Source organism: Eleutherodactylus coqui, chromosome 11, assembly GCF_035609145.1.
Source record: "Eleutherodactylus coqui strain aEleCoq1 chromosome 11, aEleCoq1.hap1, whole genome shotgun sequence".
Taxonomy (NCBI): Eukaryota; Metazoa; Chordata; class Amphibia; order Anura; family Eleutherodactylidae; genus Eleutherodactylus; species Eleutherodactylus coqui.
The window spans coordinates 129,692,999-129,712,017 of record NC_089847.1 but is presented as its reverse complement, the minus strand read 5'-3'; the positions used below and the strand labels follow the sequence as shown (position 1 = coordinate 129,712,017).

The following is a 19,019-nucleotide window of genomic DNA, read 5'->3' as shown; positions in this document are numbered from 1 at the left end:
CACCAAGCAGTCATAACATTAAAACCGCTGACAGATGAAGTGAATAACATGGACTTTGGAGGTACTTCCGTAAACTTGGTCAGAACTACAGGCACCAAGTGCAGTTTCAGTAGCAGGAGTCCGGCATGGAAGCTGCCAGCAGGCGAGGCATGGATTACTCGACAATGGCGCCCGCCAGGGATATATCAGGCAGTAAGTCAAGTCTTGTCGTTGATGTTGAAAGCAAGTAAAATGGAGAAGTGACAAGGGTCGAACCGTGACGTGTAGACAACTGGTCAGAGCATCTCCTAGTGGAGGGACTCCAAAGAAGGACAACCAGTGACAGCATGAAGGGCATCCATGGCTCATTGATGTGTATGGGGAGTGAAGGCCAATCCCACAGATGAGTGAGGCCGCCTTACACACGAACAGATTTTTGCTGGGTGCTGCATATACTGTTAATAGTATTCTATGGGAAATCGTTTTTTTCTTGAACACTCGTGGAAACAGAATGCGACTTCCGCGAGCGGAGGAAATAATAGCAGCATGCTCTATTTTTTCCCGGATTACGTGCGGACGGCTTCCATTGAGGTCAATGGAAGCTATCCGTTCCATGGCCCGGCCGTAATTAACATTGCAGACAGGTCGCAGATTCCACGTCAACACCTAGCGACGGCGCAGGAAAAATAAACATTTGAAAAAAAATCTGTACTGCGCATGTCCAACGGCAGCTCACCATGACCAGAAAGGATACAGGTACGCAGGGTCATCGGCCGCGGTCAGGGTCTGATTCCACTGCAGGCTCCGGGCTCTGCTGTGTGCAGGCGGCCCGACTGTAGGAAACATTACTGCTACGATAGAACGATGTCAGGTCACCGAAGACACTGCAGGTTGCTGTGCTTGGGGATGCAGACCAGTCAGAGCGCCCTTGTTCCCTGCCGATAGTGCCTACAATGGCATCCAAACCGGAGCATAGAGCAACGGAAGAAGGCGACCTTGTCTGATGAGTCCCATTTTACAATATGTGGATATTCGAGAGCGTCACTTAGCCGGGGAAGAGATGGCAGCCAGAATGCACTATGGGAAGAAGACAAGCTGGCGGGGGCATTGTGATGGGCATTGTGCTGCTAAGAATCTAGATCCTGGCATCATGTGGATGTGGCATGTGCCACCTACCTAACACTATACAAACAAGTAGCCATCATTGCAGCGAGATGATGCCCCTGGCCACAATGCAAAAACTGTTCAGAAATGCAAGTCAAGAAGGGTATCATTTCTCCTTAGGGAAAGTACCTAGAAGGTATGAGGAGGCTTATAAGGCCATTCAGGCTTCTCTGGGAAATTCATGCAAATGGTAAGATGGAACAATACCTCTGCAGCGCCACCTATTGGAAGGCAGTATGCCTGCAAGTCAATATCATATTTATTTAAATTATATATAATTAAAATATTTTTTCCTGGTTTTCAACAAATAATTATAATAAATAGCGTATCAGAGAATGAAAGTAAAGACAACTTTTCCATCTATCGTTAAAAGGCTATATAGCTCATCAGCTCCAAGGGGTAATTTGTCCTTGACTAGCAGTGTTGTCGGAGGGACGGCCGCAGGCATGATGTGTACAGAAGCCCAGTGGGCCCCGTCTGTCCCGCCGTCACCCGTATGATCATTACACGTGTAGATGAAGCCACGCAGCACCCAAGGCACAAAACTTTTATGTGAATTAAAGAACAAACAATTGCCGCTCCTTTTGGACACGGGGTAAAGGTAATGGAATTAATTAGTGATCATCTAGAAACTTCTCAGTGTCTCCGGGATATTTTTTACCACATTAAAGAGGTAAAACTATTTAATTAAAAAGCAATGTAAAAGGGTCCTGCAGCAATGCTCCTGGGGGAGAAGCTCTACCACATAGAAACCAACCTAACGTACACTAATTAAACGTGTGCCGACAGGAGCCCCTATGTAATCACACTCAGGGAAACCAAAGAAAAAGGCACTAAGGACCTTATAATGGCGTAATGGCTGACACACGGTGTAAGTGACGTCTTCTGCTGGCGTTGGTCCCATCTATGGGACTTCAAATAGTTACAATATTAAAAAACATGAAAACCCCTTGAAGTTCTTGCAAATTTCTTACTGTTTTCTCCATATTCTCCTGTAGAAAATAGTGCAGCTCGAGGCTGCGGCAAACTAAGTACCTGCGGCTTTCTACAAGGTCTGGGGTCTCACTTTTCCAATGTGAGGTCTGAAAGCTCGCATTAACATCATGTATTTTTGTTAGCCATTAAAAGGCATCATATCTACAAGATCACACTGTTCCAATTCCAAGCAGCATTCCTAACCATGTGATCTCTATAATGGAACACAGTCAGCATAGATTTGGGTCCTTTTAGGCCCCATTCACACAGCGTATTTTTACGCACAAAGTGAGTTCACATGGGCGTATTTTTCCTGCACATTATGACCCTGCAAGAAAAAAAAATGTAGCATGCTCTAGTAACCTGCACATTTGCGCTCTTAAAGTCCCTATAGAAGTCAATGAGGAATGCGTAAAATACGCTAAGAGATGCGTGAAACGCTACGTAATTGCTCAGGAAAAAGAACACATCAGGAACTCACTTCAATCGGTGAGTCTGTTTGCCGCATGCATAAGAACACGCCTTATGGGCACAAAAAGTACAATTTTAATATGGCGATGCGCACCCAAAGCAGCATAGTTCATTCCGCAAATACGCAATGCTCAGGCGCACGCAGATACGCAAATGCTCGTGTGAAGAGGCCTTACACTGGCAGATTTTCTGCCAGAAATAAGCCCCAATTGATGATTTTGCAAGTTGTTCGGGACTCGTTCCGCTCCATTTACGATTGGGACTACTACTATACATTCCCCAGCGATTATTCGTACAACCGTGCGGCCATATACAGTTCTTTAAAACTTTATGTTTTGAAATAGAACAGTAACAAACTTATTTCTGGAAAGAACTGTTGGCCAGCAGTGAACCCCTGCAACCTGTTTCATAGGGTACAACCACTGACCAGTTCCCTTTAATCAGGACCCTTTAGTTCTCTGGCATGTCTATAATAAGAATTGCATTCTTCACGAATTAAGAATTCTGGAACATCTTTTGTTAGAAGTCAACATTGTGCTGTTCCTCTATTATTCCTCCTGGAAACTCATGAATAAAACTGACAGGTGTGGCTGCTACTAGTTGGGGGGGGATGTCCTTACATAGTCTCACACAACCCACTCAGTGCTGACAGTCTCAAATAGTGTAGGGACACGCCTCTTTGACAAAGGGGAAAGGTAACACTCAATTGTCAATTTACTCATAAATTTCTAGGAGAAATAACTGAGGAATGGTACAATGCAGAGTTATAAAAAAAGATGTTCCCGAATGGTTAAAGGGGAATACAAGTATTGAGACCAACATCTTTGTGGTAGAAGCAATGCAAAGTAATATATGGAGGGGGGAGTCTCCTGTCCAGTTTACGAGGACCGTGTCCCATGGAGGGAAGGAAGTGACAATCACCTTTAGTACACAGACCATCAATTCAAATGTATGAAGCTGTAGACAAGGTGATGTTCTTCCTGCCTCATCTGTACCTGATTTTGCTTATTAGATGCAACACTGATATAAATGTTCCCCCTAATCAGATAAGATTCTATACATCTGTTCTACAAGACTTTGCAAATAACCCTGTACATGCACAATCTATCTGTACAGTGAAGCCAGCGTCTCCGCTCTCACTCCCTCCACCCTACATGCAGCAAACTGGGTACGAAAAAAAAACCTTGCAGCCCACACATTGCGTAACTCTCAGCATATATGAAGCAGAACCGGAGAAGATGGCAAACGACTGCAAGAATGCTAAAAAAAAATATCACTGCAGACCCCCCACCTTCTTTTAATGCAATCATGTCACTTGTTAATATCGCTGTAACAAGCTTTCATTTAATTGCTACTTAATTTGTTAAAATGTATCGTGGACAAAATCCATTTAAAGCAGTTGAAATAGTCACAGCGAATAGATTAAACCCAACGCTGCGGTCACGTAACCAACTCTCCTGCTAATACGGTTAAGTTCTGCAAATTAAAAATAGCTTCTGCAACCTCTGGCTCTCCAGCTGTTCCAAAACTACAAGTCCCAGCATATCCTGCTGGGAGTTGGAGTTGTCTCTATAGCTTCTCCAGCTGCTGCAAACGAATGCACTGGGGAGGTCTGCAGTGATGGATGGCACAGCAAGGGTTAAGGGAGCAGACGATCCCAGATGACTGGGTGCAACAGTTCTCTAGGGAAGCGGGATCTGTCCGTAAGAATGATAGCCTGACAAATGCAGCGGTCCTCAGGTAATTACCTTCAGCTCTTCTCCCCGTCCTGGCTGAGAGTGCTCATCTCTTCTCACACTCTATTCCCTGCCTCCAGTATCCTCCTCCGAAATATATGCTGGATGCTGTTGCTTCTGTGCTGCAATTGAGTGATCTGCCAATAATGGCCTGCTTACTTATTAAAAAAAAAAGTCTCTTAGCAACCATTTCTTAGATCTTAATGTGTAGCTCCTCCAAATATGAATCATTATTCCATCTGTGCTTTGACAATAGTCTTAAAATAGTTCTCACATGTCAGGTATGGTCAGCGTCGGATGTAAGAACGGAGCAGATGACGCTGCTCCGCTTCAACATTCTGTAGTGGACAAGAGATGTTACAGCAATTCTGACCTAAAGTGCCAGCTCGATATATGGCAATGCTGGCAGAATACCTGCAGTAAATTGCTTGGGCAACAGTTGAACTAAGCTACAGTTCAGGGCAGAGAGGGTGTAGCTGTATCAGGAAGTACCTGTGCCTCATATCTACAGCCATTACTGTCTCTTTAACAGGAATGTGTAGCAGCGGTCTCTCTCTCGTCAGGACTCAAACCTGGGAACTCCTGTGCTCTAGGCGGCAGCTCTACCTATTGAGCTATCCAGCATGCTGGACTGCTCCCCTGCTGTGTTGTAGCCTAGTCCTTGGTTCTGTTGATCCAGTTCCTGCCTTCCTGACTTGTTCTGCCCTGTTACCTTGATTGGACTTCCTAAATAAACCTGGCCTTGTACCTCACTCCTTGCATCTCACTCCTTGCATGATTATTGTGCTCCCAGACAATTGCCAAGTTTCACCTCCTACCTGCTCCTCAATACTGCAAATTGACATTACCTGTTACCAACCTCTAGCTTTCCACTGACTACGCTACATGACTGCTCCTTTATACCAAAACTGATATTACCAATTATTGACCTCTGGCTTTCCACTAACGACAGCAAGTGCCTACTCCTTTATACCGCAATAGATATTACCCATTATTGACCTCTGGCTTTCCTCTGACTATGTTAACTGTCCGCTCGGGTTACAACAGAAATGCTACGGACCTGCACCAGACGCTTACAAAGTGCCTAAGCAAGGCAAGAGTAAGGGAATACGCTGCTGAGAAAAGACGCCAAGTGCCAGGTCGCTGTGGATATTCTGCTTCAGTGTCCTGATTGCGGAATCAGAGTGTAGTTCTTGCTGAATGCAGCAAAGTACCCAACCCTAAACAAGGGAGCAACTCGGAGGAAAACAAAGATGAATACACAGTTTGATCCCTCCTGCGGCAGAGAGATGCTGCCGGCTTCACATCAAGCCCTCTGACTGAATCTGCAGGTGAGAAAGTTACATTTTCCTTGCAAGTTACCATTATCAAACCGCTTTTGAGCAGCATTACGGACTGGTCCAACATGTAGTTGTGGCCTATTACCTCGCCTCTCTATGTTCCCTACATTGTGGGAAATACCTGTGACTGCATTTATGCCCAGGTCCGACCTTGCCTTATTGTCCGGAGCAACTTCGCCTACATGACCCGACCTCCACCTGCCTACCCACCTGCAACCTGTCTCACTTAATCACAATGCCAGTTGGGCGTTAAATGGCAGAACTCAGCTTCACCTTTTGCAGTCATCTACCTATGTCTCTTCCTAATCTCACCCTGACACTGTCCCTCAACCCCAGACCCCACTGTCCCTAAACAGCCCTAAGCTGTCTCTATGGATGGCCCTGTCTAAAACAATATCCCTTAAAAATACAAGATGGTTAGAAGAGCCTAGATAAGAAACAAATGCAGTGATGACCCAAAGCTGACAGATACAAACAAGGAAGAATTAAACCACAAAATAGGAGACACAAACTGGACAAGAAAACCGAGGAGCAAAACACATTGACGCAGATTTGCTAATCCTGTTGAATACTTAGTGCAAATGTAGATTACAGAGATCTCTCCCATCATCTATTTATATCCAGGACTGTGACTGTAACAAAGAGGCGCCCTCTATGTCTAGAGGAAAGATAGGGGTTCTTTACTGCAACAGCAGTGAGACTATGGAACTCTTTCCTGAGGACGTGGCGATGGCGAACTCGATAAAAGAGTTCAAAAGGGACCTGGACACCTCTCTTGAGCGTTATTAATGATTATGACATATAATATTGTAACTTCAAAAGAGTTGGTGATCCGGGGATTATTCTGATGGCTAGATTGGAGTCAGGAAGGAATTTTTTCCCCCTAAATTAAAAAAAAAATTTAACTTTTACCCCATTGTTTTTTTTCCCCCCTTCCTCTGGATCAACATTGTGGGGTAATAGGGTGAACTGGATGGACATATGTCTTTTTTCAGCCTTACATACTATGTTATGTATTAGACAGTCTTAAAATGTGCCAAATTTTATCACAGTGGCTTATGCTGAATGAGGATTCTGGTGCTTCTTTAGACTGTCTAATTAAACTTTATACCACATATTAGTTGGATTACTTTTACAATAGATTTTGCGATAAAATGACTAATTATGATAACGGTCATAATTAGGATATGCCTCCTTTTTAGTGAAGCGACAAATCCTTCCCACGAAGCCACACCCCTAAAGCACATAAACAATCTGGTGCCAGGTGTAGTGGCCTAGAGTTAGGGATCCCCTCCAAAACTTGTGAATGTCTATTAAATGTAGGTCTTATGTCATTTTCTGTAATGTGGTATAAGTCAATATTATGTGTATTGGAGTTCGCAAGCATGGAAGGGTTAATGTCTGTTCATGTCTCGTGCTGTCTGGAAAATGTATCTATCTGTCTAGCTGATGACTGGTCTGTGTCCACATGATGTTTTGAGTGAGAGATGTCAAAATTAATGTGCAGTAAGGAGTGAGAGAGGAGAAGAAGTTAGTCAGTGAGAGCTGAGTAAGCAAGAAGTTAGTCAGTGAGTGGGGAGATGGAAGAGGCTGAGAGATGGTCTGCCGCTCTGGCTTGGGCCCAGACATTCCAGGAACCCTCCATGTAACCACTAATCTTAAAGAGAGTGAAAGCCCGGAGAAAATGGAAACTGCTTCTTAGCGAGATACAAGTGAGTGTATGAAGGTGGAGAGAGATTGTTTTTCCAGGATAGAGTTCCGACAGATAACTTAGACTGTGGATATACAAATGCCCCGAGAATCCTCACTGCTACAACACTACAAACGGTTTCTGTAAAAAGACTGTTAGATTGACTTGAATTTCAAGAGTTTAAGTAAACGGACAGAACCCAATGTTCCCAGTTATCGTTCAGAAAATACCCTGTGTGTGGATTACTTTATTCTATGGGAGTGATCCGCCGCAGAGGACAGACGTTGGCGTCACAAAAAGTGACAAAACAGGACGTAAGGTAAACTTGGTTGTTGGTCTCCCCCTGTGGTAATGACGTCTGGTTCCTAGCCACCCATAGTGAGGAGATGGTAGAGCCTCGTGACAAGGGTTTTTTCGCTACCCCGCTGCCTTCTCGGATGAGGGCCTGCTACTCGGACACTGCACAAGCACATAATGTACAAGAAAAGGGTAAATCTGCCCCATTGACTGGAGAGACTAGACAAGACTGGACTAGAAGTAGGCACTAGAACTAGAGCAAGAATACTAGATAGAACACATGTTGTCATAGCTATCAACAGCACCACACTGCAGAAATCAAAAGTATTTATAGTAAAACTAAGCACTCTGTAACTGTTTCCTCCACACCCTATCCTGCTGTGCTATGAAATGAATGGAGCGGCAGTATACAGGTTAGGACTGCCCTTCTTAGGATTGGTGGGGGTTCCAGCAATCAGGTGTGGATAGAGGATATCCATTATATTTTAATCCAACCCCTTTAAGGGCGCCCACCGACTGGCGTTTGCGATTTTCGTGCGTGAAAAACGCAGCGTTTTTGGTGCGTTTTTCGCGGCTTTTTCCGTTAATTTACATTGACATTCATGGGTGCATTAAGAGAAAAATAAGGACACATATGCAACTGACAGTTCCTATGTTAAAAATTGCAACGGACTGAAAAAAAAAACACCAGTGGACAGGAACACATTCAAAACTAATTGCTCTTGAGAAAAAACGCAAAGGAAAAAAAATCGCCAGTGGGTGGGCGCCCTAAGGACTGGTCAAAAATGACTGCAGTTGCAATCTTATATATAAAACGCAAAATCTGTTTACGTTATTTGCAAATCCATAGTTCTGGTCCAATTTGACTGAAAATTTGCATGTGCGTTCTTCAGCACCGGCGATGAATACTGGTGGAATTAAAAATAAAAAACTCATCGACTTCCCCTGTAATTTTTGTTGCCAATAGCAACCAATCACAGCTCAGCTTTCATTTCTTATACTCCTTCATGTAGAGGTGCCATGGTGCAATGCTCTGCGGCACAATGCTAATGCCGAACTCCTTCTACAAACTGGAAACTTAAAATCCCTACCCGTGTCCGGCGTAGATGCTGCATGCAGCGGCCCAATGGACAGAAAGGCGAAGGGAAGGCAGGTGCACATAAGGGGGCGACACCAACAGAGGCAAATGAACAGAGAAACATACAAAAGAGAGGGAGAAACAGATTCGGATATCATAAGGGGTTGTAGGCAGTGGTGTACTTCTGTAACAGGGTAGCACCTGTCTAATTGTGTTGCATGGTAATGGAACATTGTATCATTGTTTTTACTGTTTGAAGTATTCTATGCTTAGATACAGGGAGCAGATACCAGGGATGCACAGCGGAGGTCTCACGAGAGGCAAAGCTTAGATATCGGACAGCCAAAAATTGTGCTGCGTAGTTGCAGTGCGAGGACATCGCCGTGAAGCAGATGCCTCGCCTACAGAAAGCTTCCAGTAAGTCGCAGTTAAGGAGAGTCTGAAAGGGTCATGCCGGACTCTTGCTACCTAAATGCAACTTGGTACCTGGAGTTCTTGTGCCAATCCCCCAACCTTGGTTTCCCGTTCCTGTCACCATGGGGTACCGCATTTCTAATGGAGGCAGACCATGCAATCGCTATGGAGCCCATGGGGCAGGAAGGCTTGGCTCGGACTCTGATTGCCCATGCAGGAACCGCATAGCATGGCCTGTTGATATCAACACTTCTGATCATATCAGACAATACTGCATCTACCACCGGGATCTCCTATTCTTTTACCTACAGGCAGCCTTCATGAATGTGCATGATCTGCTAGTTAAAGAAGAATTCCATGGCAACCAATGGAGCGTAGCATGATTGTTCTTAGATTCTATATGCCATTTGAGGTACAGCACAGAATGATCCCATATCCATGCAGTATTCTGGCACATAATCTAAAGCTGGATGTACAAATGAAGCAAAGTAGGTCATCAAGAGTTGATCGGCAGCAGTCTGCCACCCGGTTGATCACCAGGCGTACTGTAAGCAGTGCTGTAGCAGATAGTGCTGTCCGTATGGCAGTGGCTCAGTTTGGTACTGCGGGCACAGCTCCCCTTGAATTCAATGTAATACCAACCCAGGCCACTGCAATGTTAACAGGGCTATCTGCTTTCAGTGTTGTCTGCAGTGACAGCGGATCCAGCAATCAACAGAGTAGCAGACCCCTTGACCAACTATTAAACCGAAGGGGCAGCAGCTCTGCTCCAACCACCATTCCCCTTCAGCTTTCGTCACCAATCCTTAATTTTGGCCTCACTTTTGACTTGGGAAATCAGCCCATTATAGTGAATTTTAGTGTTGCTAACAAGAACCAAAGGGGCCCAGGGGATGGAGACAGTGGGTGCCCTTGCAGTCAGACTCCCACCAGACCTTTATGCCATACCCTAACTATGCTACATAAATAAGTCTGATGGGAAACCCCCATATGGGGGCGCCATTGTGCAACAGAGCATAAATGATATAACAGACATAACTGTAATGAACCTTACTGTGGTTTTACTGATAGGCGGCCTCCTGCTCGGTAGGTGATGCCGTCGATGTTAGGATGATGTGCCGTGGTGTCTCAGAGACCATAACTGAATGCACAGAAATATAATAGGATGCAGTTCCTTTGTGTTTCCACTTGGGTGATTCCACATGTGGACAGTTTAAGAGCAGAGTCTTGTTACCAGCGAAGCAGAAGGTTTAGTGCGGAGAACACTACTGAAGGCTCCTCAGGACACAGGCAAGCATTTTTTTCCCCTTGGCTACAAGAATTTTCTTAAAGTCTTACATAGTTTTAAAGAGGATTTCCAGGACTAAACTACTGATGATCGGTCCTCAGGATAAGACATCAATAGTTGATCGGTTGGGGTCCGACGCTCAAGATCCCTGTCGATCACCTGATTGAAGAGGCCACAGCACTCCAGTGAGCACCCCGACCTCTTCTCAGGCCAGTGACATTACGTTCCTTCATAAAGTGGCCTGAGAGCAGCATTCAAGTGAATGGGATGGAGCTGCAGTACCAGACACAGCTGCTAAACAATGTACGGCACTATGCCCAGTAGGGACTGAAGTGTTCGCGGGGCTCACCGGAGCGCTACTATCATTTCAATCAGCCGGTCAGCGGGGATCCTGAGCAGTAAACCTCCACTGATTAACTATTGATGACAGATCTTGATCAGTAATCGATAGTTAAGTGCTGGAAAACTCCTTTAAGGCTGAATCCACTTGTAGCAGATTTTTGTACGTGTGGATTTTGTTGCAAATTTAAGTACATATTATAAAAAAGGATGAAATCTGTGATAAAAATCTACACACAGCACACATGCAGCTGATATGAACACGTGAAGGTATCTTTACACGAGCCGATAGTCGCCAGAATAAATCGCAGAATCGAGCGAGAAGTCGTCCAGTAGTCGCTAGCCATTCTGTTTCAGCTCACAGAGACGGAACGACTTCTCACTTCAGGAAAACAGGAGTCACTCAATGTTTGAGTGACTGTCTGTTTGCAGTGAATGGGGGTGGGAGACCAGAAGAGATCTCCAGCGCGCTCCGCCTCCATTCTCTGACACACTATTCCTAATGTGCGATATTTGCGGGGACGGCTGTCGGGTGCTCATGTGCCCAACAGTTGTACCATGTAAAGGTAACTTAAAGCATATCCTTAAAGAACTTATTGGGGACAGTTATTTTTTGTGTGGCGCAGAGTGTTAAGGCAGCAGAAATTTCAATCCTAAACTCTCGCTTATGACCTGAAGGTTGTGGGTTCAATCCCTGCGTGGTTCAGGTAGCTCAAGGTTAACTCAGCCTTCTATCCTTCTGAGGTCGGTAAAATGAGTACCCAGCTTGCTGGTGGGTAAAAGATGACTGGGGAAGGCAGTGGCAAACCCGCAAAAACAGTCTGGCAAGAAAACGTCCCAATATGACGTCACCCCAGGAGTCAAGTCTTGCACCAGGGGACTTTACCTTTACCCATTTTTCCAAACGCTGCCCACCATGCTGTGTCAACACAAAAGCCATAGTCCCCTTCCTATCTATACCACCGCTGTTCCGCCCCCGGATGGCCTTCACATTAAACCACAAAGCAATGACAATCCTGACAAAGAGACGTGCGAATCCTACAGCTAATCATCGGCTGAAGTGAGGCAGTGATTGGCTGCAGCTGTCTCATGGCCCTAGTGTCGGTGATATCGTCGCTGGCTCTCTACATACAGAAGTGGGGACCAGCTGAGGACTGAGCATCAACAGGGGAGCAAGAGAGGTTGAGTATGTTGGTACAGTGTGATCGGACGCTTTTGAAAAAGGACATTGTCCCCAGATAATCCTTCTATTCCGCTCAGAGTTTTTTTTTTCTGCTACATGTAGATGGAATGTTCTATATATGCAGATAATGTGGTGACCCAGAATAGTGTTAATCCAGTTCTGGGATAGGAGCATGCGTGCTTTGATGATGTGCCACTACTTCTGTTGTATATTACAATGGATGTATTTTTATCTAGTTAACCCCTTAAGGATCAGGATGTTTTGGTCATAAAAGGACCAGACATTTTTTAGGGATTTTACCCTTGTGGTGGTTTTAATGCCCTATTTTTGCTAATTGTTTTTGCTGCATTTTTTTCCTGTGACATATAGAGTATTTTTAATTATGCTTATTTACTGGCAGTTTTTTAAGTTTTTTAGTTTTGGGGGGGTTAAAAGCTAAAACAAATATATATTTGTTTTAAATTTATAGTTTTTTTTTAAATTAGTATATTTACACTAAAATAAAAGTATGTGAATGGGTTCCTCATTTTGATTTGGACATTTTGATATATATTTTGTATAGTTTTGGATTACAGGGCGCATATGGTGACGGCTTCGGGTCATTTTCATTTTTATGTATATTTTTTATTTTGTTCTGCAATTTTTTTAACTTATTTTTGTAACTATTTTTGTTACCATCTATGTTCCCCATGACGTCATGTAAGACCTCTGGGGGTCATTCACATGGTCTTTTTTTTAATTTCACACTTTTTCCAATGTAACTGGGGCATCTATAGGAGCTTAAGTTACAGAGAAAACATCCCCCAAGTAGTGACATTAGTCACCAAGACCGCATTTACACTGACAGATGATCGCTCAAAACTGTCACTCATACTGTCGTTTGAGCGACTTTTGAACAATCATCTTTGCATAGTCTATAGTCTTAAGAGCTATGCAGGTGGAGCGGGATACCGCCGCTATCGCTCGCTAAACAATACAGCTGTTCTGCATAAGCAACAGGTGTACTGTTCTCCGCGATTACAACTCGGGTCATGCTGTGAACTACCAGTGGGACGCGAGCTGAAAGAATCTTATCAGTGCTGCCGACTGTGATAACAGCCTGCACAGCTTATAAGAGTTCATCGCTCAATTGAAAAAAACTAGAATTAAGATAGGAACGACCCGTGCACGAAAACTGCACAGTGTCCGTGCATTTAGACCCAACGATTCTTGCTCAAAAGGCGGCTTTAAGCTAATTTTGAACGAGAATCGTTGGGTCTAAATGGGCCTTAACAGAGCTGATCAGGGTCTGCTAGGACCCTGCAGCTCTGCTGTAACAAGGGGCACCCAGCGGTGCATAGTGGTCACGTGGTCGCATAGCGGAAGTTTCTCGCATTGAGTGCCTTAAAATCACTTCTCCCTTCTCCTCTGGGTCCTCAGCTGTGAGTACCAGCTGAGAATCTGACCTGCTCCTGTTTATTTGCAGAAGCAGAGACTTTTATTCTGCGCCTTATATCGGTGGGAATAAACCGCTTCCCGCTCCAGGACGTACATTTACATCCTGGAGCGTCGGGGTATGTATGCAGAGAGGTCGCGGGGCGACCTCTCTGCATACAGAGCGGGTGTCAGCTGTCTAGTACAGCTGACACCCACGGGCAATAGCCGCGATTGGCCGACCGCTGACAGCGGCATTTAAAGCCCTCGAACGCTGTTCGGCGGTCCCATACGGCCCCCCGCAGTGTGATCGGGGGAGCCGTGCAGGTGTCATGGCTGCCAGGGGCCTTCTGAAAGGCCCCAGGGCTGCCTTGCGAGACTGCCTATCAAGCCATCCCCCTGGGGTGGCTTGACAGGCTGCCTGTCAGAGTGAAGTATGACGTAATGCTATAGCATTACGTCATACTGCAGGAGCGATCAAAGTATCGCACATTGTAGTCCCCCAGGGGGACTTAAAAGTAAAGTGAAAAAAAGAGCAATAAAGTTTTTTTAATTGTAAAAAAAAAAAAAGGGAATAGAAGTTTAAATCACCCCCCTTTTGCCATATCTATAATTAAAAAGTCTAAATAATAAAATAAAAATACATATTTGGTATCTCCCCGTCCGTAAAAGTCCGATCTATCAAAGTAGCACATTATTTACCCCACAAGGTGAAGGTCATCCGAAAAAAAATAAAGAACGCCAGAAATGCACTTTTTCAGTCACCCTGTCTCCCAAAAAAAACGCAATAAAAAGCGATCAAAAAGTCGTACGTATTCTGAATTAGTACTAAGTAAACTACAGGGCATCCTGCAAAAAACGAGCTATCACTGAACTACGTCAACGGAAAAATTTAAAAGTTATTGTGCGCACAAGATGACCGCAGAAAATAATTGAAAAAAATTAAATGTCTTTCAAAAAAAAAAGGGGTAGTATAGTAAAAAAAAACCTATACAAGTTTGGTATTGTAGTAATCATACTGACCCATAGAATAAAGTTATCATGTTGTTTTTGTTGCAGTAGAAACAAGACGCACTAAAAGATGGCGGAATGTAGTTTTTTTTTTCAAAGTTATTTTCAAAGTTTTTTTTCAATTTTTTAAAAGTTTTTCAGTACATTATATGGTACATTAAATAGCACCATTGAAAAACACAACTCGTCCCGCAAAAAACAAGCCCTCATACAGTAAAGTCGATGGATAAATAAGGGAGTTATGATTTCTTTAAGGTGGGGGGGAACGAAAATGGAAAAAAAAAAAAGAGCCGCGTCATAAAGGGGTTAAAGCCCAGGACCAAGCGCCGTTTATTTACCGCACTTGGTCCTTAAGCTGTTAAACGAGCTGTATTAAAGGGGTTTTCCAGGCAGCGCTAGCTGTCAGTGCTGGGCTACACCAGGGTTGGAGTGGAAGCCATTCCTCTGGCCTTAGTGTAGTGCCCGATGCTTGTAATTGCAGGTGCAGGTCCCATTGAAATTAAGTTATATCGAATCTTTCCCCATAAAACTACATATCAGTTTACTCGACTCCTCCTGTGCGGCAACCTGCTGCCTGCAGTTCAGGCAGTGTGTTCCAGCTCATAGATTCCCCTAATTAGGTTTGCCAGACACAATTTCCGTTTAGTCACATTGTTAATAAGGTACTCAACTTTATTACCATTCCTGACCAGAAGTTGTATCCCATCTTTACCGGGCATGGCCCACCAGGATGCCAATAGACTATGGGCAGTCAGAAACCGGTTAGGAAGACTAAAAAATAAGCCTTTGCTGGCATGAATAACTTATGTTCGTACCTGGAAAGAGGTCTGACTGTTGTAGTTCTTTATCTCCTTGTTAGCTCCTCTGAAGAGGAGGACCCGAGCACAGCTGTCCTGTACAAGAAGAGAGCAAGAAACCTTATTAATGGAGACCAACATTTCCAATTCCTGGAAGAAAACATAAAATATAACTATATGTACGGACACACGATGCTTCAATGTCTGTTGGGTATTTGGGATTCTCTAATTGCAGTAGCCTCTACCGGCAGGATGATGCTCCCTGCCAGACTGCAAGAGATGGAAGTGATGAATTGGCCTTTAGATTTCCCAAATCTCAATTGGATCGATCGAGGGGACCGACACAAAGCTGAAAGGTGGCCTTGCTATGGCTGATCAGTGTGTACCTGTGTGTGTATATTAGCTACTTTATTAAAGACCCCCATCGAGTAGTGCGTTGGGTCTTCCGTCGGCCTTCAGAACTGCAGCAGTTTGTTGAGGTGTTCATTCCGAGATATCAGAAGACCTGAGAATGGGGGGGGGGGGGGGGGGGGGGATAAAAACCCCTTCTCCACACCATTACTGCACCTCCATCAACTGACAGGAGGGGGTCAACAATTCATGCTGCTTGTGCCAAATTCTGACCTCCCATGAGCACAGGGCAACAGAAATCTGGATTCATCTGACCAGGAGATGTTTTTCCGCTGCTCAGTGATACAATTTTTGTGCTTTTTGCCCCTGGATTTGTCTGTTTCACTTACGCACAATGAAGTTGGAACTGGTCGTCCGCTGTTATAGCCCATCCGTGATAAGGAATGGTGGGTTGTGCATCCGGACACGACCGTTGGAGCACCAGCGTTGCATTTGACTGTTCCCGACTATGCAGCACCTGTTGGTAAGACCGATTCCTAACTTCCTCTTCTGACTCGCTTCCGTCCACAGGATCCCCTTTCGCTGGACGTATTACTTCAATCACGCCATTCTCTGTATACTCTCCACACCACTGCACACAGATGGCAGTGAAATCCCGACCCGGCTAGTCTAGCACCTATGACCCGGCCTCTTTGGAAATCACTCAGACTGCTGGATTTTCCCATCTAATGTCGATTCACACTAAGGCCTCGGTCACACGGGCGTTTTTTCCCGCGATTTGCGGATCGCATAACGGATGCGCATCCGCAAATCGCATGACCGGGGCCGACGATTCACTGAAAAAGCTGCACCTAGCAGCGTTTTCAGTGAAACTGCCCCCCACTGCCCGCTATCCTCTGCCACAGCTGTGCCACAGCTGTGGCAGAGGAGAACGATGTTTGCCCATTGAATTCCATGGAGCCGGCAATACAGCCGGCTCCACTGAAAGCAATGGGCTGCCGGCGAGCGCGGGATAAATTTTCGGGAAGCGCTTAAAATATAAGCCCTTCCCTGAAAATCATCCTAAAATGTGTAAAAATTTTAAAAAAATTTATACTCACCTTTTCCCAGCAGCCGGAGTTCAGCCGCATCCGGCCGGCAGTTCTCCTGAACTGCTCTGTGTAGTATTCAGCAGCCGGGGATTTAAAATCCCCACCTGCTGAATACTACACAGAGCAGTTTAGGAGAACTGCCGGCCGGACGCGGCTGAACTCCGGCTGCTGGGAAAAGGGGAGTACTGAGTATACATTTTTTCTTTATTTTTACACATTTTAGGATTTTCAGGGAAGGGCTTATATTTTTAAGCCCTTCCCGAAAATTCATCCCGCGCTCGCCGGCAGCCCATTGCTTTCAATGGAGCCGGCTGTATTGCCGGCTCCATTGAATTCAATGGGCGAACATCGTTCTTCTCTGCCACAGCTGTTACAGCTGTGGCAGAGGAGAACGATCTTTAGTATATGTTCTCCATGGGGTCAGCACTGCTGCCGCTGGCCCCATTGAGCGCATATATAGAACACAGCGATGCGCAAAACGCAGATAGGCGCGTTCTGCGAATCGTTGTGTCCTATAATTGATCGCACATCCGCATAAAAAGCGGACATGTGACCGATCCCATTGGGATACATTTGGTCTATAGATCTGCAGATCGCAAGCGCGTCTGCAGATCAGACCAAAAAACGGTCGTGTGACCAAGGCCTGAAACTGATCCACAGAAAACTTGTCACATGATTTTATGTCGCACTCCGGGGTCACGGATCTAATTTTTATACAGGGAAGCGCCAATAATGAGAGGAGTTGGGGCTCTAATAAAGGGGCAGTCAGTGTAAATATGTATGAAGAACAAATTTTCAAAAAGTAAGATTCCACAATTTTCAAGTTATTCAGTCAGCCCTTCATTTACCCCTAATCGTCACGTGTGTAGATGACAGCGATGTGCTGCTGGTAGCAATGGAACTGCATGTGCCTGAACGATCTCACTAACGATTATTTGGGTACATACAGTATTGCAGTTTGGCCCATGAAATGGAGACATAAGAGCGCTGATCAACTTGCAGAAGCGTCAGGCGGGGATCGTATCTGCGAGAAAATGATGCCAGTGAAAAAGCCCTTAGTCAGGCCTCATCATAGGTGATGCGTCTATACCCAGCGGGCACATGTTTTACTGCAGTGAGGGGACTGTTCTAATTAAAGGCATATAAGGTTTAATTAAAGGTCTAAATCTGCAGGCTGAGAGACTGAAGCCGTCCCCTCAGTGCTGAAGAGTGCGGGAAAATCAGCAGAATGTAATAAACTGCTGAGCGGGATATTTATTAGCAAACGATCGGAGCAAGTAGTTCGAAGGCGGGACGGCCGAGCCGGAAATACATTGTGAGCCGCAGTCTTCCATCCAAGGCATTGCCTGATACACAATCTGCAGTTGTGTGTGAAAATTCCAGTACACACCGATTGGCCACTTTATTAGAGAAACCAACTTTTTCATGATTGGTGCTTCCCTGTATAGAAATTCTCCCCGTGACCCTGGAGTGCTGCATAAAATCACACGACAAGTTTTCCGTGGATCAGTTTCAGTGTGAATCTACATTAGATGGAAAAATCCAGCGATCTGGGCGACTTCCAACGAGGCCGGTCATCAGTGCTGGACTAGCCGGGGCGGGATGTCACTAGCACCTGCATAGGGTTTCCTTGTGTAACGGTGTGGAGAGAATATTGAGAATGGCGAGATCAAGGGAAACATCCAGCGAAAGGGAATCCTGCGGACAGAAACTTCTCATGATCGAGGAGGATGTCAGGACTCGTTCTGACCAACAGGCTCTGCATAGTCAGGAGTAGCCGAATACAATGCTGATGCAGCATGAATCGCTGACCCCTTCCTGTCAGCTGGTTAGAACATGTCAGCATCTCCATCTAATCTACAGCAACTACAAGAAGCTTCCTGTCCGCAGGGGCCGATATTCCTGCAAACAATTTCATCACCGAGTGGAATCTACAGCATGATGAATTGCTGCAGTTCTGAAGGTCAAAGGCGTCCGACGCAACAAGGGCTAATAAAAGGGGCTGTTCTGTGTTTTGTAAATGACACCTATCCATCATGTCAATGTGGGGTAGGTGGGGAGGAGGCATAAATCCTGCTTTTTACGAGTGGTACTGCGCGTTTCCAAAGACGTAGCAGTAGATTTGCCGTGTTCCGCATGTTAATGCCATTATGTCAGTATAATCTCCGGTGGATGTGTTGCTTACCTGATTATACAGCGCACAGATGTGAAGCGCGGTGTTTCCAGAAGCGTTCTGAGCCCCCATGTTTGCTCCATAGAACAGTAAGTGCTCCAGATGTTGGTAATGGCCATATCGACATGCCTGCGAATCACAGAGAACTTTAGTAACGGAGACACTGATAAATCATACGATGCAACTTCAGTTTATTCATTTCACTATTCCTATAGAAATGTATGGACAC

At 45.1% G+C, this 19,019-nt stretch overlaps 1 protein-coding gene across 3 annotated transcripts in view; it reads right to left on the bottom strand.

Moving 5' to 3' along the window:
- The window catches only part of SHANK2 (SH3 and multiple ankyrin repeat domains 2), a 391,791-nt gene that overhangs the window by 305,078 nt on the left and 67,694 nt on the right, over positions 1 to 19,019 (bottom strand). For all 3 annotated transcript variants that reach the window (XM_066583524.1, XM_066583525.1, XM_066583526.1), the window contains exons 8-9: positions 18,803 to 18,919; positions 15,194 to 15,271 (exon numbers count right to left, since the gene is read on the bottom strand). In XM_066583524.1, coding sequence (XP_066439621.1) covers positions 15,194 to 15,271; positions 18,803 to 18,919 — 195 coding nt within the window. The remainder of the gene's footprint in view (positions 1 to 15,193; positions 15,272 to 18,802; positions 18,920 to 19,019) is intronic.